The 24,925-nt window shown below is 45.9% G+C and overlaps 5 protein-coding genes across 10 annotated transcripts; 2 read left to right on the top strand and 3 right to left on the bottom strand.

The window, feature by feature from the left end:
- Window positions 1-132: 132 nt before the first annotated feature.
- Window positions 133-9,735, bottom strand: efs (embryonal Fyn-associated substrate). 2 transcript variants are annotated; one of them, XM_035613241.2, is made up of 8 exons: window positions 9,596-9,735; window positions 8,913-9,117; window positions 6,766-8,043; window positions 6,441-6,575; window positions 4,496-5,440; window positions 4,215-4,286; window positions 2,498-2,755; window positions 133-2,135 (listed from the first exon to the last, which is right to left on the bottom strand). In XM_035613241.2, the coding sequence occupies exons 2-8, from the start codon at window positions 8,922-8,924 to the stop codon at window positions 1,950-1,952; spliced, it is 2,886 nt and encodes a 961-aa protein (XP_035469134.2). In that variant the 5' UTR covers window positions 8,925-9,117; window positions 9,596-9,735; the 3' UTR covers window positions 133-1,949. The 2 variants fall into 2 exon arrangements, with proteins under 2 accessions (XP_035469134.2, XP_035469123.2); XM_035613230.2 differs by having other exon boundaries at window positions 9,424-9,706.
- A 69-nt stretch (window positions 9,736-9,804) lies between these two features.
- Window positions 9,805-12,927, top strand: dhrs4 (dehydrogenase/reductase (SDR family) member 4). Its single transcript, XM_035613406.2, has 9 exons — window positions 9,805-10,263; window positions 10,581-10,696; window positions 10,889-11,066; window positions 11,259-11,360; window positions 11,434-11,504; window positions 11,631-11,682; window positions 11,876-12,010; window positions 12,127-12,182; window positions 12,274-12,927. The coding sequence occupies exons 2-9, from the start codon at window positions 10,584-10,586 to the stop codon at window positions 12,386-12,388; spliced, it is 822 nt and encodes a 273-aa protein (XP_035469299.1). The 5' UTR covers window positions 9,805-10,263; window positions 10,581-10,583; the 3' UTR covers window positions 12,389-12,927.
- Window positions 12,928-13,261: 334 nt separating this feature from the next.
- tinf2 (TERF1 (TRF1)-interacting nuclear factor 2) lies at window positions 13,262-18,130 on the bottom strand. Of its 3 annotated transcripts, none has more exons than XM_047336549.1 (10): window positions 17,755-18,127; window positions 17,334-17,536; window positions 17,121-17,234; window positions 16,524-16,619; window positions 16,319-16,429; window positions 15,941-16,064; window positions 14,988-15,828; window positions 14,384-14,442; window positions 14,198-14,277; window positions 13,262-13,731 (listed from the first exon to the last, which is right to left on the bottom strand). In XM_047336549.1, the coding sequence occupies exons 1-10, from the start codon at window positions 17,780-17,782 to the stop codon at window positions 13,612-13,614; spliced, it is 1,776 nt and encodes a 591-aa protein (XP_047192505.1). In that variant the 5' UTR covers window positions 17,783-18,127; the 3' UTR covers window positions 13,262-13,611. The 3 variants fall into 3 exon arrangements, 2 of the variants coding, with proteins under 2 accessions (XP_047192505.1, XP_047192504.1); XM_047336548.1 differs by having other exon boundaries at window positions 17,334-17,539; XR_007031957.1 differs by lacking the exon at window positions 14,384-14,442 and having other exon boundaries at window positions 13,593-13,731; window positions 17,334-17,539; window positions 17,755-18,130.
- A 435-nt stretch (window positions 18,131-18,565) lies between these two features.
- cideb (cell death inducing DFFA like effector b) lies at window positions 18,566-21,724 on the top strand. Its single transcript, XM_035613445.2, has 5 exons — window positions 18,566-18,725; window positions 19,044-19,158; window positions 19,726-19,884; window positions 19,992-20,182; window positions 20,936-21,724. The coding sequence occupies exons 1-5, from the start codon at window positions 18,700-18,702 to the stop codon at window positions 21,078-21,080; spliced, it is 636 nt and encodes a 211-aa protein (XP_035469338.1). The 5' UTR covers window positions 18,566-18,699; the 3' UTR covers window positions 21,081-21,724.
- A 150-nt stretch (window positions 21,725-21,874) lies between these two features.
- Window positions 21,875-24,627, bottom strand: homezb (homeobox and leucine zipper encoding b). 3 transcript variants are annotated; one of them, XM_047336550.1, is made up of 2 exons: window positions 24,490-24,627; window positions 21,875-23,019 (listed from the first exon to the last, which is right to left on the bottom strand). In XM_047336550.1, exon 2 carries the CDS (start codon window positions 23,004-23,006, stop codon window positions 21,927-21,929), a length of 1,080 nt encoding a protein of 359 aa, XP_047192506.1. In that variant the 5' UTR covers window positions 23,007-23,019; window positions 24,490-24,627; the 3' UTR covers window positions 21,875-21,926. The 3 variants fall into 3 exon arrangements, with proteins under 3 accessions (XP_047192506.1, XP_047192507.1, XP_035469259.2); XM_047336551.1 differs by lacking the exon at window positions 24,490-24,627 and adding an exon at window positions 24,190-24,350; XM_035613366.2 differs by lacking the exon at window positions 24,490-24,627 and adding an exon at window positions 23,999-24,132.
- Window positions 24,628-24,925: the final 298 nt, after the last annotated feature.

Consider the following 24,925-nt stretch of genomic DNA (forward strand, 5'->3'; position numbering starts at 1 on the left):
ACGTTATTTGGTAAATTATAAATTTAAAAAATTAAAAATAAAACTCACCTTTGTTTTTCTGGCTAGGCAAATCCCCGCAGATAAAATACATGTACGTTTTGTTTCGACAACACACACAATGTCAATCAATAATCCCAAAAACAGATTTGTTTAATAGCAAAAGTTGTATTTGTGCATTCTGATCATACAAGACAAACATCCAATGTAGTGTAAAAGTAAAGGGAGTTTAGGTCTGTTGTACTGTGGAAGAAAAGTCAAGTTTACGTAGTGTAAAAAAACAAGAAAAACAACGTTTTTTGTACAAAAGAAAATACAGCCATCTTTATTTAACCGTAACTGAAGATGTTTCAAAAAAACAACCCCAAAATATTGATGGTTTTAAAAAACCAACCTGGTGGGGGATGTGCATATATAAAAACCCAAGCAAGTTAAAGCCATGCAAACTGGAAAGCAAAGAACATGATCAAAATAAATATATAGCTAACGGTTACTTGCTCTTCATGCTCTCATCATACGTACAGAAGAATAGTAGTGTTTTGGCAGGGGAGGTATCCATTAAGTAACACTTCAAAACCTCCACAAGGTGGCGCTGCAGAGGAGAACATGTAACAGCAGGCTGAAAAACAAAGTGTGACCTAAACTGAGCCATTCATCACCAACTAATGATTCAATGCCCTGTTGATACGGGTGTTATGTAATCTGATGTATGAAACAGAAGATATTTCCCCCTAAAAAAAGTATGATCAAACTTTGAAGAGCACCCACGAGGATGAAACCGAGAACAGTTGAGATTCGCAGTGTCAATGTGACAAATGTCATGCGGAACCGGGTTCCACCATAATGCTATTGTTCCCTAATAAATTATGTATAACAGGATAGCCAACCATAGTTTCTACTGTACTCCTTACAGCAAAAGCTCTTGACAAGCGTCTTACGGGAAATATGAAATTTAAAAAAGCAAAGAAAGTCAAACAAACATAAAAACAATGCAGATCAAAACAGAACATGTGGTGACTGGTAATCTCGGTCAACAGGTTTCTCATCCACGGCCAGATTATCACATGACTGTGGGAAAGAAGAGGATTAGGCAACGCGACTCATCATTGCATTAATTATTAGCTATCATCTCTGTCAGACGGGACGTTTCAGAATTCTCCGTCATGACGCGAGACAGACTGCGTGAATGCACACCGAACATATATTTTAAGAGGTGTGTCTCATAGATCTCAACGAAGGGATAATAAAACTGTACCGCAGATACTCTGTTGTTGCTAGTGGAAATTGGCACTAAACAAACAACACACACTTGCACAGATTATGGATGGAAGGTCGGGCAGACGTCCTACTCCTACTTCTCATCCTATTCCAATTTCTCCCATTTTAAGCCCCGAAAACACCTGCTAAACACCACAGTTTCAGAATGAAAATCACGAGGGCCTTTCAGGTGGTCACAGTAAAAAAGTAGGCCAGAACCAGGATGCAAGGCCTGCTGCTTCTGTGCTATTTTTGGAACAGCGGGGGATGGCTAAATAAATAGAGGAAGGAAGGAAAATGGCTATCATGTGAGATGTGGGGGGGGGGGGGGGGGGGGGGTACGGCATACATAATAAGTAAAGCTCCCAAGATAAGCAGTCAAAGCCCCAACGGGCCTTTCAAATATTCAATAAGTTAACACTCAAAATAAGACAAGTGTGCCCAGCAACAAAGCACAGAGGTCGGCATATAAACAGAGGAAAACCAGCACATGATTGGAGGACAGGACCAGCGAAGTCAAAAAACCCAGCGTAGTAACAACTCGTTTCAGGATTCAACTTCACTCGTTTCATTCAAAGGGAAAGGTAATGAAAGCGTCTACCAACAAATAAGGCATTTCAGAGAGAGGAAAATATATATGTGTAGTGTATACAAAGTTTTTTAGTTTGTTTTTTTTACACAAGTGATATGAAATATCACGAGGAGATTTCAGCCAGACGCTGCAGCAGAGTGGAGAAGCCGGCCGCTTGCTGGGAAAGCTCGGCTACGCGGTCCACCATCTCCTGGGTGGCGGATACCGAGGGGTAGTTTTGTGCGGCGCCCTTCGTTGCCACCACAACTGACTTCAGGGCTTGGCAGAGTCGGCCGCCCGAGGTTGTGATCTGACGAGGGGGAGAATACATTTTAAAAAAGCACAGTGATTAGACCGTTCATTTGATCAAAATTCAGCCCGTTATCAGGATGGAATAAATTCGTAATATTATGAGAATAAAGTTGTACTATAACAAGGAAAAAAAGCTCATAATATTGTAATATATACAACGACAAAAGCGTTATTACAAATTTAATCTCAAATTCTCACTTTTTATTCCCCCCCCCCCCTCAATGCGGCCCTAAAACTCCGTTATACGTTATTGTGCATTAGGACAAAAGATTGTTCGCCTCCGCACCGAGTTCTTTTCCTCAACACGCGGGTTTATCGCCTTAATTTAGCTCAGATGTCAAACAGGGGGTCTCCGGATACCTTGGCGCGGAGGTCGGCAGAGGTGAGAAGGCGGGAGAGTGTGTCCCCGATGAACACCAGCTTGTGCGCCGTCACTATGAGACTCTTCCCCCTGGCGACGAAGATGCGGGGAGGCTGGTTCCCCTGCACGCTGCTGAAGAGCACGTCGATGGCGTCCGCCAGGCAGGAGAGGTGGGCGAGGCTCTGGGAGGAGTAGAAGGACAGCAGCTCCGAGTCCTCCAGCGACAGGGACACCGGCAGCGGAGGGGATGGAGTCAACTGCACAAGAAGAGAGGAGAAGTTTTTATTCGTAATCAATGCTGAAATAAATAATTGAATACATAAATAAGTGTGTGGGGGGGGGGGGGACATACAGTTGGCGATGAATAAATAAATGCAGAAATACAGAATGCCCTTTTCACCACAAACTGCATTTATTTATTTATTGGTTTCATTTTATTGCCCTTCATAAGCTTTTTTCACCTTTGTGACAGTATAAGGAGAAAATATTAACAAACAAATCGATAATGAAAATAATCATTTGTTGAAGCCGTTCTCTTTTGAAACCATTTATCCTAACTACTCAATATTAAAGCTCACTTATGTAATCACCCCTGGAGGCCTCCAGAGGGATATGCCCAATGGGAGAGTAGCTTTAATTATGCAATAGGTTCACACGTATTATACACAAGGTTTAAGCCAAAGCAGGTGGATTTTTTTTGATCTTCAAAACAAAATTTATAAAAATCATATGAAAATATTCATTAAAGAAATAGGCGAGGTATGTTTTGGAAAACAGTGAAAAGATCAGTGACCTTAATGATAAATGCAGGTGGTGTAAGTAAAATAACTGTTATGTGCAGTCAACTCTCCTTTGAAGCCAACTATTTTGATAATCGATTTATCGGTTCAAGTAGTTTTTATGAAAGAAATGTGAATATTATCTTTTTTTGGGCTCCTCTATCAAAGTAAAACTAAATATCTTTTGTGTGTGGAAAGAACAAAACATAATCTTGGGAGTTTTGGGTAACACGATCGACTTTTTATGACATTTCACGGACCGAACGACTGATCGATTAATCCAGAAAATAATCGACAGATGAATCGATAATGAAAACAACCGTTAGTTGCAGCCCTATTAGACACAAAGACACGTCAACAAGTGGCTCTGTTGAAAGAATGACTCTGTCGCCCATTGACCTGCAGCCTCCATTCAAAGCAAGGCGGTGTTGTCCAGGATCTACAAGTGACCTCTGGTTAGTCGTCTCGAGGAGCAGAAGAAAAACATAGACGAGTGATGACGACACACAAGCTCAGTCTCAGGCAACGGGACACAGAGGTGACTTTAGAGATAACGCGAGCTCCGATTATGATAAACACATTCTGTTGATCTCTACGCAAACAAAAGGGGAGCGTGCTTGGGTAAACACATCGTGTAGAGTTTAAGAGGAGAGATGGGTTTGGAGCCGATGCAGCGCCGGCTGGATTAATGAGTCACGCGGCTCATTAGTAAACAGTGCACTAATGAACTGTGAGCCCCAGAGTGAATCAATGACTTATCTGTGTGGACTTGTTATGTGTGTGTGTGTGTGTGTGTGTGTGTGTGTGTGTGTGTGTGTGTGTGTGTGTGTGTGTGTGTGTGTTTTGGTACTTCGAACACAACAACAACAAAAAGAATAACAGCCTTTAGCCTGGAGGAACAAATGATCGTGTATGTGGAGCCAAAAAAACGACTCACCCTCTGCTCTGCTGTGATAGTTTGTATTTGTCCGTTCTCAACCAGGACGTCAGGCGGCGGATCGGGTTTACCCTGGATTGGAAGGGGGAGATCAGCCAGACATCTTTACAGACCCAATAAAAGCTAAAGGTATTATTATTAAAAGATACAGGAAAGTAAAGATGTGTTGAAGCACAAACACAATGGAGTAAAGAAATATAGAATAATGAAATGTGCACAGAAAAGATCGGGAGATAAATTTTAGACAGATGCTGTTTAACAATAACTTCATAAGAACTGACCTGCAGTTTGACGTATCCAACGCTGTCTCCAGTAGGTACCGGGGCCGGGATGGGAGTCAAGCCGATACCAGCATACTCGTTGCTGGGATCGTCTTCTCCGTCAACAGGGCCCACGGTGAGAGTTACAGTTGGTGGAGCATGAGTCAAGGGGAAGGCGGGCTGAGGGGTCGGGGGCAAGGGCCTCTCCTGGATCCAGCTACCTTTGCGAGAGCCCATCCCGCCTCCAGACGACTTCCCATCGGGCACCGGGAGCGCAGGCAGTGGCCTGCGGGATAGGGATTCTTGGGAAGGTAGACGCGGCCGGCCCTGAGCCTGCAAGAGGAGGGCGCTTTCCTCAAGGGACCGCTGCACCAGCGACAAGAGCCCCTCAGATGGAGGGGCGTTGCCGATGGCGGCTAACGCCGGCAGCAGGTCCGACAGGCGAGCCCAGGCCTGCTGAAGAGGCGGTGGCGGATCGCCCGAATGGCTGGCTTTCCAGGTGGACAAGATGTCCGCCAGCGAAGTGGCCAGGTCTCGCGACGACAGAGCAGAGGCCGGGCCGGAGGCTGCGCTCAGCACCGAGTGGACGAGGCTGGAGAGCGACGCCCTCCACTGCACATCGCCCGAGCCGTTGCTCGAGCACGAGAGGCGGCGGGTGGAGGTGGAGGAGGACGAGGAAGAGTGAGGGAGGACCTCGATGGTCAGAGCAGGCATGTCGTAGATGCCACAGTCGGGCTCAGAGGAGTCTCGGTTGTGATCGCCGCTGCTGACTCGCTTCTCGGGTCCGGGCACACGGTAGACTTGTCCAACCTGGACAACGTCCTCACCGGAGAGGCTGCCGGTGGACTCTCCCGGTCCCAGCGGCACACCCGGAAGAGTGGGGACGCTGTAGACTTCGTCGTCGACCTCGTCGAGATGGACGTCTGACGTCGACAAATTCAGAGTGATTGTGGGGACATCGTAGACCTGTAATTGTCCAGGAGCACAGAAGGAATGTTTGGAAATTATGTGGGGTTTTATGACGGAATGGAACGATACACACAATGCTTTCACTGTACCGTGGAGTGAAAAGGTATGCTGTAACTTCCACCAAATACACTTTAAAGCCAGTCATGTGAACTGGGTGATCAGACTGGAACAAGTAGAGTAAAACTAACTGAAATCTGCAAGTAGATGCAACAATGAGTCACTGGCCACCAATGGGAGAGACACATGTGGAGCCTTCGACATCAAAGAGTAAAAGCAGCGAGTCTGCAGTCCACATAAGAGTAAATTGAAAAAAGGGAGAAACGACTGGCAGACATGTTCAAAGTAACATTAAAGGGGGAAACCACTGGGGGGGTTGAGTAGTGGTGGTGGTGGTGGTGGTTTGGCCTTGGCATGGCCCTGACAGATGGGTGTGACTGGGAGAAAATAGAAGCGGCATGTGGACTGGATAGACAGGCTTCACGCCGCAGACCGAGACAGGTGTGGCCTCTCCTTCAAGGAGGAGGGGGGGAGGACAGGGTATTTGATAGTCATCTGTCTGTTGGCCAAGCTGCTTCACTTGTACAGACTTGTACAGAGTTCCCAGCTTATTCCTGGGAAATGTATTACTCTGGATTACAATTTAACTTGTCCCAAAAAGAAAAAAAAAAGAAATTGAAGATTGTAATTACAGATGAGGAGTCCAAATCAAATAGCCATTTTGATGCCAACTGGATATTCATCCCGTTAAGGCTTGACCTAAGAGGATCACAACAAAACACAATAACATGTCCCCCACTGTAAATCAACCTACTGTACACATTAAACAGTAAGTATTGCTTTAAATGTTGTTAAATGTTAATCTTTTATGAGGAATGCAAGTATCTATCCAAGTCACTGTTTTCACTCTTACGTGTGAGAGGAGATTAAACAGGACAAGACAAATCTCCGGGTTCGTCCGTTGCCCAGGGATAAATGCGAAGCAACCGGTTATCTTTACCTCTGTCTCAGAGTCGGCTTGTGGTGGGACACAGCGAGGGGTGTCATAGATGCCATCCTCATCCTCATCATCATCACCACCAAGGGCAGATGGGACTGGACGCTGCCACCTGCCACTGGGAGGGGTATCGTACACCTGCAAAGGAGACGAATAAATACAACCAAATTGTGACTGCAGGCCCTGGTCAACCCCCATCTGTTGTAACGTTGTGATGAAACTCAGACTACACAAAAAAATGTGTGTTCCTGCAAAAACAAACAGGAAGATGATCTTACAACATTACAACGGTTTCAAAAGTGTGGTGAGGAAAGTAGCCATCACGAACCTGGTCGTCCACAGAATCAGAGTAATCCGGATTTTCCCCCTTTTTGTTGAGCACACTGCCGCTTTTCTCCAGCCCATTACTCATCCGTTCATCCTTAACCTGAGCATTTTCCTTCTGTTTGTCATCCTCTTGCTTGGAATCGGCAGGTGTTGGCGCCGCTTGTTGCGCGTCCTTCCTGGTGACCCCCCTCACCGGAGGCGCCGGCGGAGGAGGTTTGCGGGCAAAGTTTGGTGAGCCGGGAACCCGGACCTGCCCTGCTCTGACCAGCAAGGGGGATCCCCGGTGACAGGCGAGGCCAGGTTTGCCCCTGGCAAGAGCAGGGTTGGGCGGAGCGCCCTTGAGTCTGTGAGGTGCCTGAGCGGGGGATAACTGAGATGGGTGCTGGTGGGCCAAAACTGTGGCTGAAGTCCTGTGAAGGCCGGCTCCCACCTGGGTGGGTGTCTGGTACATCCCAGGTGTGTCCTGGCTTACTTTGGACTGGGGAGTGCCATTTGGCCCGTTGACTATTGCGGGGCCGTTAGAGCAGATGGCGGTAGCCACAACTCCGCCTGTTGGGGATTGGTAAACATCATCACCTGCGAGTGGTGTACCTTTGGGTACCAAGTAACACTCGTCCTGTCCTGTTGTTAGTGTTTCTCTAGGGACTAAATATGTAGTGTCCTCTGGCTCGTCAGCTGCCCGCGGTGCTCCACTGGGGGACAGGTACACCGACTCTGAAGCCACGAGAGCTCCAGGCTGCCTGGCAAGCTGAGCTACTGATGGCAGGGGACTCGCTGGAGTCTGATAAAGTGCGCCTGACGTTTCTGTACCCCGTCCCCTCAGCGAAGGTGAGCGTGGACGCCCCGCAACGCCAATATCCCAGTCAGGCCTGGGCCGGGTGCCAGAGCTGGAGTGAGAGCGCGGGCGCCCGCCCTCAACTCGGCGGAGCTCCCCGGGCCTCGAGGCAATCGCCACTCCTCTGCCCTCCCCAATGCCTGGTGGCGAGCGATACACTCCGTCTATGTCCTCAGCAGACCGGGCCAGTGCGGGACCGGGCGACAGGTAAACGGAGTCCTCGCTGGGGCCCCGACGGAGGTCTGTGCCAGGCGGCTGGGCGGTCTGGAGGAGACGGAGGCGGTTGGCAGGGGCAATGCCCTGTCTCCCGTGCAGGGAGCAGAGCCACCAGCCCGGCCCACCGCCCTGCTCCTGCTCAAGGACCATCAGGATGTCACCTTTCCGGAAAGCCAGCTCCTCCGGGCTCTCTGCCGTGTTGTCGAACAGCGCCTTTGCTAATACCGTCTAAGAGAGGGGCGAGGAGACAAGAGAAGAAATCTTGAACAGAGGCCTACTCATTCAGTAATACCCCCCCCCCCCCCACCCACACACAAATAGCCATATAAAAGTAGGTTTTAATCAACAAATTAAATTCACACAAGCTAGTGTCTCGCATCTGTGCACCACCAACAAACAAGTACATTGACACGGCTCTGCCAAGTCAGCAGCACAAAAGGGTGGATTGTTTGGAGTCGTTGAACGGAGAGTGAATAGGAGTGAATGGGGAAGATCTCGTAAAAAAATGTCTGCGCGAGAGACAAGAGGACAGGAGGACGACGGGCCAACGGAACAGAAAGAAAAAAAAAGATGGAAAAAAAGCGTAAAAGCCATCATCATGACTGACTTAAAATTCACAGCTGTGTCAGCAATCCCGGACCAGAGAGAAAAGAGGGGGGGGGGGGGTTCACGGTGGGGAGGATTCAGTGATCAAATGGACAACAAGGGGGCTTAATGGTAATGAGCGGGATGAGAGGAGGGGGGAGGGGACGGGGGACACATCTGTCCCTCACTGTTTAGGGTTTAATTGCCAACCCAAAGCCAGAGAGTCAGGCCCCCTTACAATTTCCAAAGCAACCCCCTCCCCTGGGGACAACCAGGCTCACTTCAGCCATGTGGGACCCCCCCCTAAACAGTAATGGGAGGCAATGAGGATTCAGATGAAAAAAAATCTAGATATGACGAGATGAGAGGTGGTAAACAAAAACACAGTTTCTTGGGTCACACTAACACACGAGTGTGATCGCATCAACAACAACAACAACAACAACAACAACAACAAAAAGAAACATGCAATGCAATCATAATCAACCCGAGAAATGAAACACAGTACTCACGGAGACGGACATTGTGGAGACGGATTTGAGCGTCTTGTGAGTCTCGGAGAAAGTGTAGGTCACGCGTCCTGCTCGGGTCCCGGCTCATCCGTGCGCGCCGGCCTCCAGGGGTCGAGTCGCTGCCGAGGCACAGCCGTGTCCGGGCGGGTGGGCAGGACACATGCTTCACGGTCCGAGAGCCTCGTCGCCCGCCATCGCACGGACCCTGCAATCGGTGCAGACACGCAGAGAGAGAGAGAGAGAGAGAGAGAGAGACACACACACCCACGTGAAATGGAAGCGGCAACACCTGTCCGCTCTCCCCACGCCCAGTTGCGTTACTTTGCATGCAGCCCGTGCAGCGGGGGAAGCTAACGTCGCCTTAGCATTGGCGTGCAACGCGCTAGCAACCGCGTAACGCATTGTGGACCGCGCAGACTCCACGTTACAACGACGCTTGGCGTGAATTAAAGCTGACTAGAAGAACGAGATGTTTATACGCGCATGTGTTGACGCGGCCTTAGCCACTTACCCCCTGGCTTGGTAGCGTCGGCTGTTAGCTGGGTGTCTCCCTCCGTCTTTTCGCCGCCTCGGTCCCAAAACAACAATGGCACCGGCGGGTGAAACAAACGCCACCAAAGCACGATTTGTGAACCGCGCGCAACGTTCGCACTCAAAGAGGCCGCGGTCGCCAAACGATTTACCCGAGCTCGCTTCCCTCGACGCGGTCAACTTCGGCGTGGGCGCACGGTCCTGCGCTCCGCGGAATCACTTCTTCTCAAGCGTGAAAAAATCGGCGGCGACCATCGACGTTCAATCATCTTTCGGCGATGATGACAACAGACGTGTCTCCGCCCCTCCTCGGACGGTTTTTTTTTTCTTGCGCGCCGATCTCCAAGCGCAACGCGAGGCTTTCTGGCCCTTTACGCGCCCATCCAGTGTTTTGTGAGATCGCGCGGCCGCGCGCAGCTCGGAGAACAGGCGCGTGTGTGATTGGCTCATTCCCTTTGTGGGTTGCGTTTCGGGGACGTTCGCGTTGGCCCGTAAATTACAGAATTTCAATCTGTACATTGAGATGCATCCCGGAAAACTGTTTCCACTACTGTAATATTTACAATACTGTAATGTTTACAATAACTTTACTAAGTCTCGTGGTTATTTTACGGGATAGTTAATTACAAGTGCCGAATTCGAGCAACTGCTTGCTGGAAGGCTTTTATTTTGACAGCGGGAGTTTGACCCGGAAATCACTGACCGTGGCGACACCGGAATCGTCGGCAGTCAAGTCACCTGGCATTACTTGTTTAATTTTTTATTTTTAACAAAATCCTCTGCTGCACAACGTTGTCTTGAATTTTGCACGAACCGAAGGGTGAGCTAACGCTCCTGATCATATTTGCGTAATGGTATTATACAGGATAGCCCATTACGTGAATGCATAAACTTGAACCGAGTTGCCAGAGTCTGCATTTTTTATTCCAGTAAAGTATTTTTTATTTATTTATCATAGTTGTTGCTTCACCATGGTTCAAAAACTGTTGGTTTATGGGACTGACAAAGAAAGTGCCTGTGAAATATGTTCATGCATACCACGCATGAGCCCCCAAAGCTCAGGTGACCTTTACCCTAGTAAATCCAGTGTTTTTCATTATTAAATAAATAAAAATAAAAAATAAATTCTGTTCACAGGTGATGTTTAGGAGTGTTTTCAGGTGCCTTAGGACCAACCCTGTCGCTGACCAAAGAAGGATGTCTCTAAGCAGCCTTGCTGGGAAGGTTGCCATAGTCACCGCCTCTACAGATGGGTAAGAATCATCATTATTGTCTCCTGTATTGCATTAAAAAAATAAGTCTAACAACAACTAAGTAAGTGCCCGGCATCAAGGAGCACACTTGAAGGGATCTCAACATTTATGATGAGAATAATAATAATTACCATTGCCATAGGCTCAATGCAATATCGAGATCCACTGCCATCATGGTACTCCTCCTCCTAGAATCGGTCTAGCTGCAGCTCAGGCTCTGGGGAAGCGAGGGGCCCACGTGGTGGTGAGCAGCCGGCGACAGGCCAACGTGGACAAGGCTGTGGCGCTGCTGCAGGGCCAGAGCATCCGAGTGACCGGGACCACGTGCAACGTCGGCAAAGGAGAAGACAGAGAAAGGCTGGTGCAAACGGTGAGCTCCGTCCTCAGGGACGCATCGGAGGGGGGGGTCAACAGGGGCAGTAAGGGAGTCTGAGGGGGATTAAAAAAAACCTTTAGTATGGATCTCAGACAACTGCCTCTATAAGGTTTGGCCCCCGTGGCATGTCAGTGATTCTACAACCTCATCATCAACAATCTCCCTCCGTGTTTTTAAAAAAAATAGACACTGGAGAAGTGCGGGGGCATCGACATCCTGGTGTCCAACGCGGCCGTCAACCCTTTCTTCGGAAACATCATGGACTCCACGGAGGACGTCTGGGACAAGGTACCTTCGCACAAAACGAGGCTCCAAAAAAGGAAATTACGTATTTATCTTCAGTTGTATTTTTTACTTCTAGATCCTGTCTGTGAACGTAAAAGCAGCCTTCCTCATGACCAAGTTGGTGGTGCCTCACATGGCGGAGAGGGGGTGAGTGACAAACGATTATGTGATTGGCAAAAATCGATTATGTGATTGGCAAAAATCCAAACAATAGAGACTTTACATGTCCTCAGTGTTTTCATTTCAAATTAAAAATCAGTTTTTTTCTTTCAGAGGGGGAAATGTGGTATTTGTGTCATCTGTGGCCGGATACCAACCAATGCAGGTCAGTGAGTGTGCGAGGAGAACATTTACCTCAAACATATTGACATTAACAGTGGCAGGGTTCATTTAGATTAAATTCTATTTGTTTCTGGCTTTGTCAAGAATGCAGCATTAACAGACATTTATACAATTGTTAAAAAGATCATCAAAGAAGTGAGTCTGACAGTATGCGTTTGATCCCTCCGCTCCTGCAGGCGTTGGGTCCGTACAGCGTCAGCAAGACGGCTCTGTTGGGTCTGACCCGGGCGCTGGCCCCCGAGCTGGCTCAGAGCAACATAAGGGTGAACTGCGTGGCCCCCGGAGTCATCAAGACCCGCTTCAGCTCTGCGGTGAGGAGAAAACACACACCTCCCCATTTCACGAGCCACATTTTCAGCGTCAATTTTATTTTATTTTTTACCCCCCGACGAATGTTTATGTACTTTCCGTTCCTCCCGCCCCCCAGTTATGGCAAAATGAAGACGTCGTAGACGAGTTCAAGAAGCAGCTCAGCATCAAACGGTACAGTTCCACGTCGGCGTGGAAACCCGTCACAAATATTCTGTACCAGTCATGAATATGTGAATCATTTCATTCACATCTTTCCCTTCAGAATCGGAGAGCCGGAGGAAATCGGAGGAGTGATCGCCTTCCTGTGCTCCGAGGAGGCTTCCTACATCACCGGAGAGACCGTCACGGTGACCGGAGGGATGAGCTGTCGGCTCTGAGCCCCCGGCGGCAACCGAACAAATTTTGCACTCAAAGGGGCAGTAAGCGATTTTAGTTAAAGTTTGTTTGTTGTCGATTTTTTTGGACCGCACTGGTCGGGGCTTGAACCCGCAGCATCGGGTGTGGGAGACGGCCGCGCTAACCACGAGGCCAAAACCCCGGAGTCGAAGCATCTGTCGCTAGCACGTCTATTACGGTGTCAGGGTAGTGACGTGAATGAAGTCTGCACCACTTTTTGTTTTCAATTTGCGGAGCTGAAAAACACAGAAACTAAAATTCTGCACATGCACAGAACCGACAGCTAATGGACCCCAAGGAAATATTCCTTGGATGAAAATCGCTTACTGCCCCTTTATTTGTGTTTTTTTTGTGAAGATTATTTTCGTTTGTATTTTGATTAGTCCTCTTCAGTGATGGTACAGCTCATTATTTGCCAGGATACTGTAAAAAGAAATCAACCTATCATTGAAGATGTGTTAAATTTGTAATATTATGTGAAAAGATTTTTAATTGCAACAAATTAAAAGTTGCAAACAAACTGCTTGTCCTATGTAAGACACAGAGGAACAACCATGACCTTTTCGGGGATAGCTGTCACAATTAAATTAATCTTCCCAGTATATTTGATACATTTCCAAATTAAGGACAATTTCCAGTTAATTTTACACTGCATCAGATATCAGATAATGCACGTTGTATATAGCATATTTAAAAATGACAAACCTAGCTGTGCGTGGTTTATAAATATTCTTTATAAAACCTAACAATAAATTAGTTATAGTATCTTTGTGTTGTGATCTGGGTTGTGATCCAATGAAACACGGCAAATGAAATGCAAAATAATGTATAAGTGACGACCAAAATACGCCAGCAACACAAAAAAAAACTTTATTAACAGGACAAATTACATAATGCATGTGTAAAAATAATATTTTTAGGAACTTATTTGTAACGGATATTATAGATATTGACCAATGTTTATTTACAAAAAAAAACTGTACACTTAACATTTTTTAAAATAACCACCATCCATAATCTGTCAATTTCAGGGGCTTTTTTTCCCATGATGACAAAATACACGAATTGAAGGTAAAATATTAAAAATAAATGATCCAGATACAGTTACAGAATAAATCGAGAGAAAGAGAACTAACTAGTAGCCGGAGGGGGAAGGGAATCAGGTGAATATTCAATTTTCACAGTCCAAAATTCCAGCTTTATATCACCTGCGCTTGCCGCCGGCAGACAGGACGTCCCGCTGCGCCGCCCCGGGTTTCCAGTACTCCCTCAGAGTGGGAACAAAAGTGCCGTGTCTGGTCTTGTAGTAGCGCTTCATGAACAGCTGGGGGAGACAGTCAGTTAGAAAACACAGAGGAGAGCGCACAGATCCCAATATTCCCAATTTACTGTATTATATGACATTTTTTCGATTGTCATATTTTACCTAATAAAACCCAAAACATGACTGAAATATTAATGTACGTATTATGAAAAAAATATTCCTTGTAGCAAAAGACTTCAAGAGCTGAAAGTCCCTGCGTTTCAGGACAAAAAAAAAATTTCGTTTTGAAATTGCATATCATACTTTTTAATGAACTTACAAAGAATGGTGAAATCTTCTCCCCAAAAAATTACTCTGCAGGATAAATTTAAACATATCTAATTTCATGTACTTGGAAAAAACAAAAACTGTCCATCCATTTTCAGAGAACATTTAAAATAAAGGCACTTCCTCCTGGGGGCACGTGGCCTTTGAAAAAAAAAATTAGATTTCTCATTTGAGCATACATTCATACATACATACATACCCTGCCTTTGAAGTTCTTCGTGGCCTCATCTTCAGAATCGGCCACGTAGTCTTCACTGTCTGGGGTCAGGGCCAACGTCTCTAAACATAAAAGTAAAAGACATGTTAAAGCAAAAATCTGCGAAGGGGATTTTTCTTCTTCTTCGTCAAAAAAAATTAAATAAATTTACACGATTCATGACATCACCTGTGTTACTACGCAGTTGAGAGGGAAGGCCGCTTATACTCGGCCGCACGGGATGATTCCTGTCGACGGGAAACGATATGATTAAACCATTAAATCATGGTGTCGCGTCTTTTGAGTAAACGGAAGACATGGAGACTTTGATCTGCCTCGTCCGAAATAACATTTGTAATTCATGTCTTAAGACAACCGGGAAAAAACACTGAAATGCAGCGTAATTATAAAAATTGTGTCATTGTTTGAACTGCAGTTCAAGCAGGACGTTTACACAAATATTTAAATCTCTAGTAAAGAGACAGAGAAAACTAATGAAAGTAGTGTTTTTTACTTATTTATTTATTTATTTAAGTTTTGAACCCCAGACTACAACGCCAGTGTAAAGCGCCCAGTGTGTGTGTCGTACGGCTGACTATCCGCTCGCAAGGTCAACTGAAAATGTCAGATTTTTACTTTATTTCGGTATTTAAACATCAGCAGACCCGAACCTGGTTTTATTAATATTTTAATAAAATTGTTATTTTATTTACAGGAACCCAGCTTATCCAGAACTTTGCAAGAGGTGGTGGTGGTGGTGGTGTGGTGGTGTGGGGGGGACCACGGCGCTTACTCTTTATCGTCCAAGCCGGACGTGTCCGAGTCGGGCTTTCCAGGCTGGTCGCCCGTGCCGCTACGCCTCGGAGCTTTGACCGGTGACTTCTTCCTCTGGTTCTGTTGTTGCTGCTGCCTGTACGAGGATTTCCCTCCTCCGCCGGTCCTGTGAGCGCAGGCGGAGGCCACCGGCAGTTTTTCCAGAAGGACCCTGGGCTGGCTGCTAAGACAAGACAGGAAAATGGAGCAGAGGGACGGATTCTCAGGCAGCTGGAGCGCCTCGACACCCATCTGGGTCATGCAGGTCGCCAGGACGGCTGTTCTCAGCTCCTCGTTTCCTACGGTCTCCGCTCCGTCTTCTTCGCTCTCGACTGTCCTCCGGTCGCCCCAACCCATCCTCTTTTTCCCAGATCTGGTCATGCGCACAACGTCTTCTTCCTCCTCAAATTCACTCTGTCTTTCATCGGGTTGCTTGCGCTTCACTCCTCTGCTTCTTTTGGAAGTGACCCTCTCCTCCTCCAGCTTTTCTTCTTCACCCTCTTTCACTGCATCACCATTGGGTGTCTGTCGCTCTTTGACCACGGTGAATTTCGAGCTCTCGCAGTGTTTGTCTGTTCCGTCTTGTGAGCTGGCTGGCTTGTCGCCTCTCAGCGCCCTTGTACCGCCAGAGATCATGATAGGTATGGCTTTGTTAGATATTATTCCGAAGACAGGTGTAATAAAGCTCGTCTGTGTGCCACTACCCGGCTGGTCTACGGCGGACGCTTGGGCTGCCGTTGGCTGGTCTGAAGGTGCTCGTCCGGACGGCGGCAGAGAGAGTGAATCCAGGATGGAGTCTCCCATGTTTGGAGGGAGAGACGCTGTAAAAAGCCAACAACACAATGGAGAATTTAAATGAAGATGAGAAACGAATCACTGGATTTAAAAGTCTCGCTGTCATAGCCGTACTTGGACGAGGTTATCTCGCTCTACCTGCTGGCTCCAGATGACCGAGACAGGTTTGATGCTGGAGCAAAACGTTTAGGAGCTGGGGCTGGGTGGCCGAGCGCGCGCACTCTTCCAGGATGGGCGGGGCATCGCTGAGCCAAGACACAGTCTGGAGGAAAATCATTAGATATTGCAGTTTCTCTGAAACATTCCATTTTAAATAAGCTTTCTCCCCAAATGTAGTCGGAATAGGATTACCAGCTATCACCAAAAAAAAACAACAACTTGGCTTTTCACGTCTCATCTAGAGCAAATTATTTTCCCTTAAAACTTGTAAAACCAGCAACCGCTCTAAGTGGACTCTTTTCTCTACAATGGTAATAAATAAAGTGTTATTTACAACAAAACAAACTCGCTCGCTACCTGGGCCAGGTTGGGAACCGGAAGCAGCTGGTCCAGCCGAATCAGAAACTCCCACAGCAGCTTCTCCAGTTCCTCGTCAAACTTCGGCCCGTAATCCACAGGAAACTCCTCCTGTCAAAAGAGAAAGGATAATAGTCGTTAGGAGATAACATTCCCTTTACATACGTACGTCGACTGAACAGCTGACACAACATCACGAGCTCACCTTGAAGAACAGCTCCCTCTCCGTCGGGTCCGTCAGCAGCGTGCGGACGAATGAATGGAAACTTTCGATGGTCCTCGCAATTTTTACATCCTTCCTCTGGCAGACAAAAGAGCAACAAAGATGCACCGTGGACCATTCAATTTTCAAGAACATTTGCTGTTTGCTGTTATTATCAACCAGGCAAAACCTTTGCAATTCATGCAGATATTCAAATAGTATCTATAAATTGTTGAGTGGTAAAACTGAGAGACATATATAGAGACAAAACATCCACATTGGGATTATTGCAATATCATAAGTGGTCTTAAATGCAATTTTTTTACATTCAAAAAAGTTAGTGTTAGTTTAGGGTATGTAATTCCCTGAAGTAATATCAATGTTTGAGTAATGGGTTTGTCACTCTGTCGCCTCGTTCAAATACTTTATCACATCATAATATCCACTGTATATGGACATATACAAAAATCTGTTTTTGTTTACGTCCACGACTCTCTGTCAACTTTTTGATCTGACGGACGAGTGGATGGATACATTGATGAAATCTGAAACTGAGATGAATAAAACCCAAAGCAATTTGAACACTTGGATCTAATGTACCACAGCTGCAGGAGCTGAGGAGGAGGACGGCGGTGAGGCTGGAGCACGGATCCTTCTCAGGTGAGGCTCGATCACCTCCGGGTCAGGTTGTGTGCGGCACAGCTCCAAGATCAGCTGAGAGAGAAGAAGATGGGGGACATATTACACATACACAGGAATATCGTGCTGAAACACGAGAGACTTCCTCCTCTCCCGCAGGACGACCCGACTCACCCGTCCCCGCAGCCCCAGCGTCAGCTTGCCCTGGTGTCTCACGGTGAGCAGGCCGGGCACGGTCTCGCAGGCGGAGGTCACGAACTCCTCCACGACGCCGTACTGCGTCACGTCCCGCCGCTTCAGCGCCTTCCACAGGGCCGCGGACACCAGGCGCACGGGCGGGGCCAGCAGCTGGAGGGCGGCGAAGGGGAGGCTGACATCTGCTGGGGGATGGAGACAAGAACACAGGCCCCGGGGGGGTGGGGGGCAACACCTGTGAGTCCGCGCACGGGGGAATAATACACCGTGTCCGTGGATCGACGCTAAAGCAGACTTCTGTCATCAGCTGTTTAAAGATACGCTGCTGGATCGACATGAACCCGCAGTGTCTTCTTGACCCCACAGTTAACACAGTCCCAGGTGTTTCCTCAACACTTACCAGTTTCCCTGGGTTTCTTTTCGGCCATTCCGCGGTTAAAACGATCGATGCCAGCGACGTCAAATGAGCGCAAAGTTGACGTTACCCCGGTGTTAGCTTAGCATCAAAACAGGAAACAACAGGCGAGGAGTCAACAGTGGACCCGTGCGGAGTTTTCACGAGCTGCCGCTGCTGTGAGATTGTTTTCTAACTCCGGTGCTGCTGACTGGAGTTACATTTACATGTCAGTGTCTCTTAACTGTTCGCCCGCTACAAACAAAAGCCAGCGACGCTGAACGCTCCTCCGGAGAAAAAAGTTCTGTCTCCTCCCGCCTTCAGCCGAGATCGCTCGAATCTGCGCCTTCCACGTCCCGGCCGGGTGGTGCTTCGGGACTGCCGTAAACTAAGACTCAAAGGAAGAAACTCCGTCCGCGCGAGCACTTTAGACACAATTCACAAGCGCACCTAGTGTTTTCTTCTTCTTCTCCTCAGGATGTGACGTACACACGTCACTCACCGGCCGTTTCCGTCCGGACTACTTTGATATATTTGTTATATTAACTTTTTTTAAATAAATGATCAAAAATAGCAAAAATACAAGTTTGAAAGACCACACTTTCTTTTCTACTATAAAAATACAAATACAAGGGATCCCTTATCAAACTCTTTTATTTATGTTATATGGTTTATTAAAAAACATCAATATCACACTTTTTTAAATCTCAAATATCTCGTATCAGTTGCGCTACAATGGTAATAAATGCCAATAAAGCAGACACACACACACACACACACACACACACACACACACACACTTATACTGATGAACCTTGCCCTGTTCTGTCCTGTATCTGAGTAATCAGCAGGTTCGGAGCAAAGTCCACTCTGTTGGATCAAACACAAAAAGTATCGACACAAAATCTCACTCCCAACACAGTGAGGAGCGACAACAAGACACTGACAAGAATGGACACCACATCTTCATTTATCAAGTAAGAAAAGAATATTTGATCAAGCATAAAGAATATTGGGTGATATTTGATTCCCTTAGTTTGATCCCCAAACCAAACAATCACAAATCAACGTAGATTGGATACTGGTAAATTCAGTTCAGTGAGGTATGAAAAAAACAAAACAGGATTTGAAATATTCTTTTTCTTTTTCTTGACCTATTCTGACACTAGAGTAAATGTTTCTTCTGCTGTGAAAGTCTCAGAGGAACAAGGCAGAATGTTTATTTCTTCAATGGACTCCCTGCACATGGAATAATTTCATCATCTTGACTTTTATGTTTTTTTTTCCATCCTCAGATCAGTGACCAAGCGAGTGTGGTCCGCACCGCAGCGGCCTTTCCGGGTGTGCTGTCACAACAGAGAGACCCGGAAGGGCATCACGGCCGGGACCCTGGAGGAGCTGAGAGAAAGGGTGAGAGTGACCCCAAAAACTAAAATGAAGGACTAATGACGTGGGATAAAAAGTAGGTCAGGAAAAAAAGGCATTGACTAAAGAACTAATTGGCAAAGAAGAAAATAAAAAAAATAATGTGTAAAAAAGGAATACACTGTTAAAGAAAGAAACTAAAACTGTGGAACAACAAAAAGAAATATAAAATGACAGTGTTTCAGTGAGGGAATGAAAAGATAATTGTCTTAAACTCGCTGATAGGATGTGACATCTAAAAGTCCCGATGATGTCAAATTCCCTGATCACATGAAGTCAAGAGTTCAAGGCCAAACCAGTAAATATGTCTGCCGTGCAGCTAAGAGCCCAACTGCATCCTTGGACCAGTTTATTTGTGGTCCCAATTCAAAATAGTTGCAATAGAGAAACGTGTAGTTCAGCGTCTTTTGGCGTCTGTTGAAGTCCCAGCTGTTGAAACTCTACGGTAGTGATGCTGTAATTAAGGGTTGCGGTCAGTGAGTGAAAAAGACTATTTTCATCCAAAAGGATGTCAGGGGTGTAGCGCTGACTTGACCCTGTGCTGCGCCGCAGGTGTGCCACGCGTTGCTGCTGTGCCTGTCCGCGGTGTCTCTGTCCCTGGTCTGCGAGGAGGACGGGACGGAGGTGAACTCGGACGAGTTCCTCGCGACGCTGCCCGACAACACCACGCTCATGGCCCTGGAGCCCGGGCAGACGTGGAGAGCACAGCCGGTACGTCTACCAAAGAAGCTTAAAAAAAATATCAGAATCATGAATATATCGCTTTTGTCAACTATAACGATACACCTATGTCTGACAATTGTCGCCCATCCGTCCAGGGCGCAGTCGTGGCCAAATCTCAAGACCACGGTATGCCGCGGACTGGGAAAGACATTGCCCGTGTCACCTTTGACCTCTACAAGATGAACCCAAAGGATGTGTTCGGCTCTCTGAATGTGAAGGCCACGTTTCAAGGCCTGTACTCGGTGAGCGCCGACTTCCAGTGTCTGGGGCCCAAGAAAGTCCTCAGGTAAGGCAAGAGGAAGGCGGCGAGGGTTACGTTGTAGTAACGACATACAGAAAAAAATGCTTTAATTAGCACTTGTTATGTTCTTTCAGTGGTGAATTATTCATTTATTTAAATAAAAAAACTGACGAGAAACTTAGTATCAGAAGTAAAAGCGCTCAGCCGACACAAACACTGCTCCTGGGACACTTGTAATATGGACATATCAATTTGTTGGCAGGTTATGAACGTTGAAGCTTGAGCTAGTTTAATGTGCTCTATGTCCAGTCAGGTAGTTTAATCCAATGATTACCAACCAGCTATTTAAATGTTTTTAAAAGTTTTCGATGTGAAATAACTCTCTGGTGGAACACAAGCCCAAAAGGTTTGAGAATCGCTGGTTTACAATGCATTACATCTTCTTCTTTTTTTAAATATAACTTATTCCATGGTTTCTTTCTTTTTTAAATATATTTGAACTTAAAAGTCATTAGCACTATAGCTGTCAAATGAATAAAAGGAGAACAATATTTCCCTCTGACGTGAAGTGGAGCACAAAGTATACTCATATATTTCAAATTAATTTTCTCCCTCAGAAGACATGAGACGTATAATGTCATACAGAAGAAATTAACTGAGGGGAGAAGACGATAGCTTTCGAAATTTAGTCCAAATTTAGAGCAGCTTGCAGGAATGTGGCGTGGGTCGGGTTCATACAGCACTTTCTCAGTAGAAAATGAACATGGTGACACTTCATGTGTTCTGGGTTTTCTACAGAGAAGCCCTGCGTTTGGCCTCCGCCCTCCTCCAGGCCGCTGGACACCTGCTCATCACGTCTGCTTCCGTGATCCGTCGCATCATTGAGGGCGCTGAGCTTTGGCAGCCGCAGAGGGCCGAGTACACGGCCAGCTGGAACAACTGACAGAACCAAGACAGACCACTCGATATGTAACGTAGAGTAACCAGGCCTGGTATCGTTATTGATTTAATGTGAGTAGGTAGGTTTTGTCTGAGATTTCCTTCTTTTCTTATTAATAAGCTTCTCACTGTATGGCTTTAATTGATCTGATGTTAACTCCCTTGAGAGGAGGCTAAAACAAACATGACACGGATATCCTGTCAAGGTAATATAGTTTTATAATATGATTGTATGACAGAATATAACATACAAATATGCAAAAACGGAACAAATCCAGTGTCAGAAAGCGTCTTTAGCGACAACAGAGGAGGCTTCGTGGTGAAGTAGGATAACACAAGAGAGTTATTTTTTATATGTAATATATTCTATATCCTGAAATTGTGCTATGTTTTGTTCATTTGATGTGGATTATATCAGTGTCAGTCTGCTGAGAGATTACTGGACACAACAAACCACTATAACAATATGCAGTTATTGTAATTATGATCTGCAAAATCATCTGCATTTGGAAAAAATACAAATATTCATGTAGTCGGGGAAAAAGATGATTCATTTTGCAGCTTGCTAATGTCTTGATGTAACCAATCGTAAAGACGAGAGACATGTTCAAATGACGAGCGATGACAATAAAAAACTTCTACAGGGCACAAAGGGACTCGTCACTGTAAAATTGCACCTTTCTGAAAATAACGGCAACAGCTAACGTAAGCATCAACAACAATGAATCCAATATGAAAGAAGAGGCCAGATTCACAGGAGTGTGAGCAACTTGGCAACCTGGCATCAAACGTGTGTGAAAGAAACCGAAAACACACAAAACATATCAAATCCGCTTCTGAAGCATCTTTGCTAAATGTCAAGTTTTTTTTTCATCGTTTCTAATCTGGAGATCCTCCTTCTTGCCACCTCTCCCCTGCCCTGCCTCAGCTGTGCCTTCGCCTGCATGTTCAGGTATTGCTGGCACCTGATGTTGGCCAGCGCCTGGCCGTGCTGCTCACGATCCATCCAGCCGGGCTTCGCCTTCTTGACGTAGTAGCGCATGTCGGCGAACCACTGCACCAGCATGTGGCGAGGGATGCCGATCGCCGCCGTCAGGCGGGCGTAGTCCTCGTCGCTTGGATACTGGTAGTCGCAGAAAGCCAGCTTCATCATTGCCCTGTTCTCTCGAGTGAAACGCTTCGTCTCTGACTTGATTGACCACTTCCCCTCCCTCTTAACTTGAACACTTCCTATTTCTGCTTCTCTGGCTCTCACTGCGATATCCTCATCGTCTTGCTTGATCTTCTTCTTTCCCATCTCGTCTGTCACTGCCATCCTTTTACGCTTTTTATGAGTGTTCCCTCTGTCCTTCTCTGTGCTCATTGGTCGCTCAAGTCGCACACCATCTCCCGTCGCCCCTCCCACATTTGCGCTCCGTTCCTCCCTGACCTTTCCAGCCTTCTTCCCACCAAATTCTTTTACCTCTCTCTTCTGTTCCTTCTCCTCTCTTCCGTCCACTGTTGCCACTCCCCCCATCCCGTTTTGCCGCTCTTCCTTTCCCCGAGCCTGTCCCAGACTAGACTTGAACTTCCTCCGTACCTCTTGGATGTCCTCATATTCCCAGCTAATGCCATAGCGGAGCCTCTGAACCATGAACCACACCTTGACCTCGTCCTGGTGAAGGGAGCAGCGCTGCGCCAGCCTGGCTGTCTGTTTCCGCGTTAGGTACGGGAAGCTGTCAAAGGCCTTGTCCAGCTCGGCTGCCCCATCCAGCTGTAGGTCGATCTGGTTCGAGTGCACCCACGTGAGAGTCTGACTCCCAGAGACTATAGGGAGAACCACTGCACTGTATTGGTTCATGCTAAAAGCCGCTGGGGCGGTGTTCGTTTCGTCCATCTCTCCACAAGAGTCAGATGTCTTTTTTCTGAGCCCGGGACACCCTCCATCCATGGTGACGCTACTCCTGTGAAAAGCACATAAACAGAAATAGTTGTTCCCTAAAATGTCATCAAATCATTTTGGAAGGAAAAATGTATTCCCACACGATCATCGTAAAACACTTTTTTGTGAAGATCTTGTGACTATGTGCAACCAACCTGCGAGGCATCTGTATTTAACCTCTATTCCAGCTGTTAATCTGAGTCATCATACAACACCATCACTCAAACAGTAGATTGATATGCAAACACAGGTTTTACCCTTGAAATAACAGTTAATACAAAAGCTGTTTCAATCATCTTGGATTTGTGAAGCTGTAGTTTATCTGACATGTTCTTCCCCGAATAATGTCTCCACATTAACAAACGTGTTAATGGATCATTAATCATCAGTGCTTTTCTTCCATTTTATTGATTCACATAAACCACTTTCTTTTAGACAGTTTGATCTAGTGGTAGATATCTCTTGAAAATTGATGGTTGCAAATCAATGAGGAGGAGGATTTTCTGTTCATCCGATTACGAACTCGATTCGTCAGGTTTTGATTTCACAGGAGGTCCAAGACATTTTTTATCTATAAATTCTCTCACGTTTATTATATCACATGATGAAAATACTTATAATGTGACGAAAGCATTTATACATGACACACGCCCCTACTTAAACGAAACAAGATGTTAAAAAAAAACAACCACTCTCAACGAAGTGAGGATTACAGCCAAATCACAAGTAAATGTAAATGTCCCGCAATTAAAATGATACTTGAATTTCTCAACTTTTAAAAAAAATATTTGACTCCAATCATATTGTTATATTTTGATTTATTTATATGATTATAATTATTGCTGTGATAATGTGCTCACAGCATGTCCTTGTAGCTTTCACTTTATCTCCTGCTATCTATTTGTATCTATAGATGACTGCATATAGATGACGTAAGATATAGATGACGTCATCATCATTTGCAGTTCATGTGTTTTTATGAAACATTTGAATGAACCTACATTGACTGACGCTCTCGGAGAGTTGGCTTTGGAGGGTAGAGAGGTTGCATATGATAGCGATACAAGTAATAAGTAGTTATATGATATGATGATACACGAGTACTTCATTAGCAAATGCTAAGTTGTGCTGTCAGCTTCCGTTGCCATGCTATTCAAAGAGGCTAATATAGCTAGCTAGCGTGCTAACTTACAGAGAAAAAAGCTAAATCGATGCTAACGGTCGACGTCATGTCCCCTCTGGCCACACCGACGGAGACGTCACGCGCCATTGTTTATCACAACTGATAATTATAATAATAATAACTGGCTCCACCAATTAATTAAAAAATAAAAAACTAACGTTGGCGATACTGTTAGATAAAAAAAATATCATTTTAGCTAGCGCTGCGCAGGTTAGCTTGCTATGCAGCTACTAGGCTAACGACAGTCATCATCAAGAGGAAACAGAACTCCCAACAAGCTGCAGTCGATGAATGTGTTGGGGATCTTACCTGGCAAGCTCCTTTTTTTATTTTATTGTTAGTATGTTTGTTTTTATCTTAGCTTGACAATGGATCACTGTGCTGAAGCTGCAGTTAGTTTGCTCAATGACGCAAAGTTGCAGGGATGCAGTTCATTGTTTATCAATGAAATGGGTTGTGTCCATACCCCCTGCAGCTGTGTATACTGTATATATGGTGAGAGTACAAATCAAAAATCACAGAGGCAGTTATTTTCAAGAATCTCCTGATTTAAATAATAATAATATTATTATTATTATTATCACATCATGGATTATTGCTTGGATCATGGTATGACCTTTGAATGTGTGTGTGTGTGTGTGTGTTTCCTGTGCCATTGAAGTTTATTGGTGCCCCACACATCACAGGGGTTCTAATTTCGATGGGCAAATGTGAATCAATAGCATGGAAATGAATGTGATGGATG

The sequence above is a fragment of the Scophthalmus maximus genome, chromosome 12 (genome assembly GCF_022379125.1).
Source record: "Scophthalmus maximus strain ysfricsl-2021 chromosome 12, ASM2237912v1, whole genome shotgun sequence".
NCBI lineage: Eukaryota > Metazoa > Chordata > Actinopteri > Pleuronectiformes > Scophthalmidae > Scophthalmus > Scophthalmus maximus.

Coding starts and splice junctions, on each gene's coding strand:
- efs (XM_035613241.2), bottom strand. Junction 5,441..6,440: donor AAGCCGACTCTGAGACAGAG/GTAAAGATAACC, acceptor GGACAATTACAG/GTCTACGATGTCCCCACAAT. Junction 4,287..4,495: donor TTGGATACGTCAAACTGCAG/GTCAGTTCTTAT, acceptor CTTCCAATCCAG/GGTAAACCCGATCCGCCGCC.
- dhrs4 (XM_035613406.2), top strand. CDS start 10,584: ATGTTTAGGAGTGTTTTCAGGTGCCTTAGGACCAACCCTGTCGCTGAC. Junction 11,067..11,258: donor GAGAAAGGCTGGTGCAAACG/GTGAGCTCCGTC, acceptor TAAAAAAAATAG/ACACTGGAGAAGTGCGGGGG. Junction 12,011..12,126: donor AGACCCGCTTCAGCTCTGCG/GTGAGGAGAAAA, acceptor CCCGCCCCCCAG/TTATGGCAAAATGAAGACGT.
- tinf2 (XM_047336548.1), bottom strand. CDS start 17,782: ATGGCCGAAAAGAAACCCAGGGAAACTG. Junction 16,065..16,318: donor CGGTTCCCAACCTGGCCCAG/GTAGCGAGCGAG, acceptor ATTTTCCTCCAG/ACTGTGTCTTGGCTCAGCGA. Junction 15,829..15,940: donor CGGTCATCTGGAGCCAGCAG/GTAGAGCGAGAT, acceptor GGCTTTTTACAG/CGTCTCTCCCTCCAAACATG.
- cideb (XM_035613445.2), top strand. CDS start 18,700: ATGGACACCACATCTTCATTTATCAA. Junction 18,726..19,043: donor ACCACATCTTCATTTATCAA/GTAAGAAAAGAA, acceptor TTCCATCCTCAG/ATCAGTGACCAAGCGAGTGT. Junction 19,885..19,991: donor AGACGTGGAGAGCACAGCCG/GTACGTCTACCA, acceptor CCATCCGTCCAG/GGCGCAGTCGTGGCCAAATC.
- homezb (XM_035613366.2), bottom strand. CDS start 24,048: ATGCAACCTCTCTACCCTCCAAAGCCAACTCTCCGAGAGCGTCAGTCA. Junction 23,020..23,998: donor CTCCGAGAGCGTCAGTCAAT/GTAGGTTCATTC, acceptor TGCTTTTCACAG/GAGTAGCGTCACCATGGATG.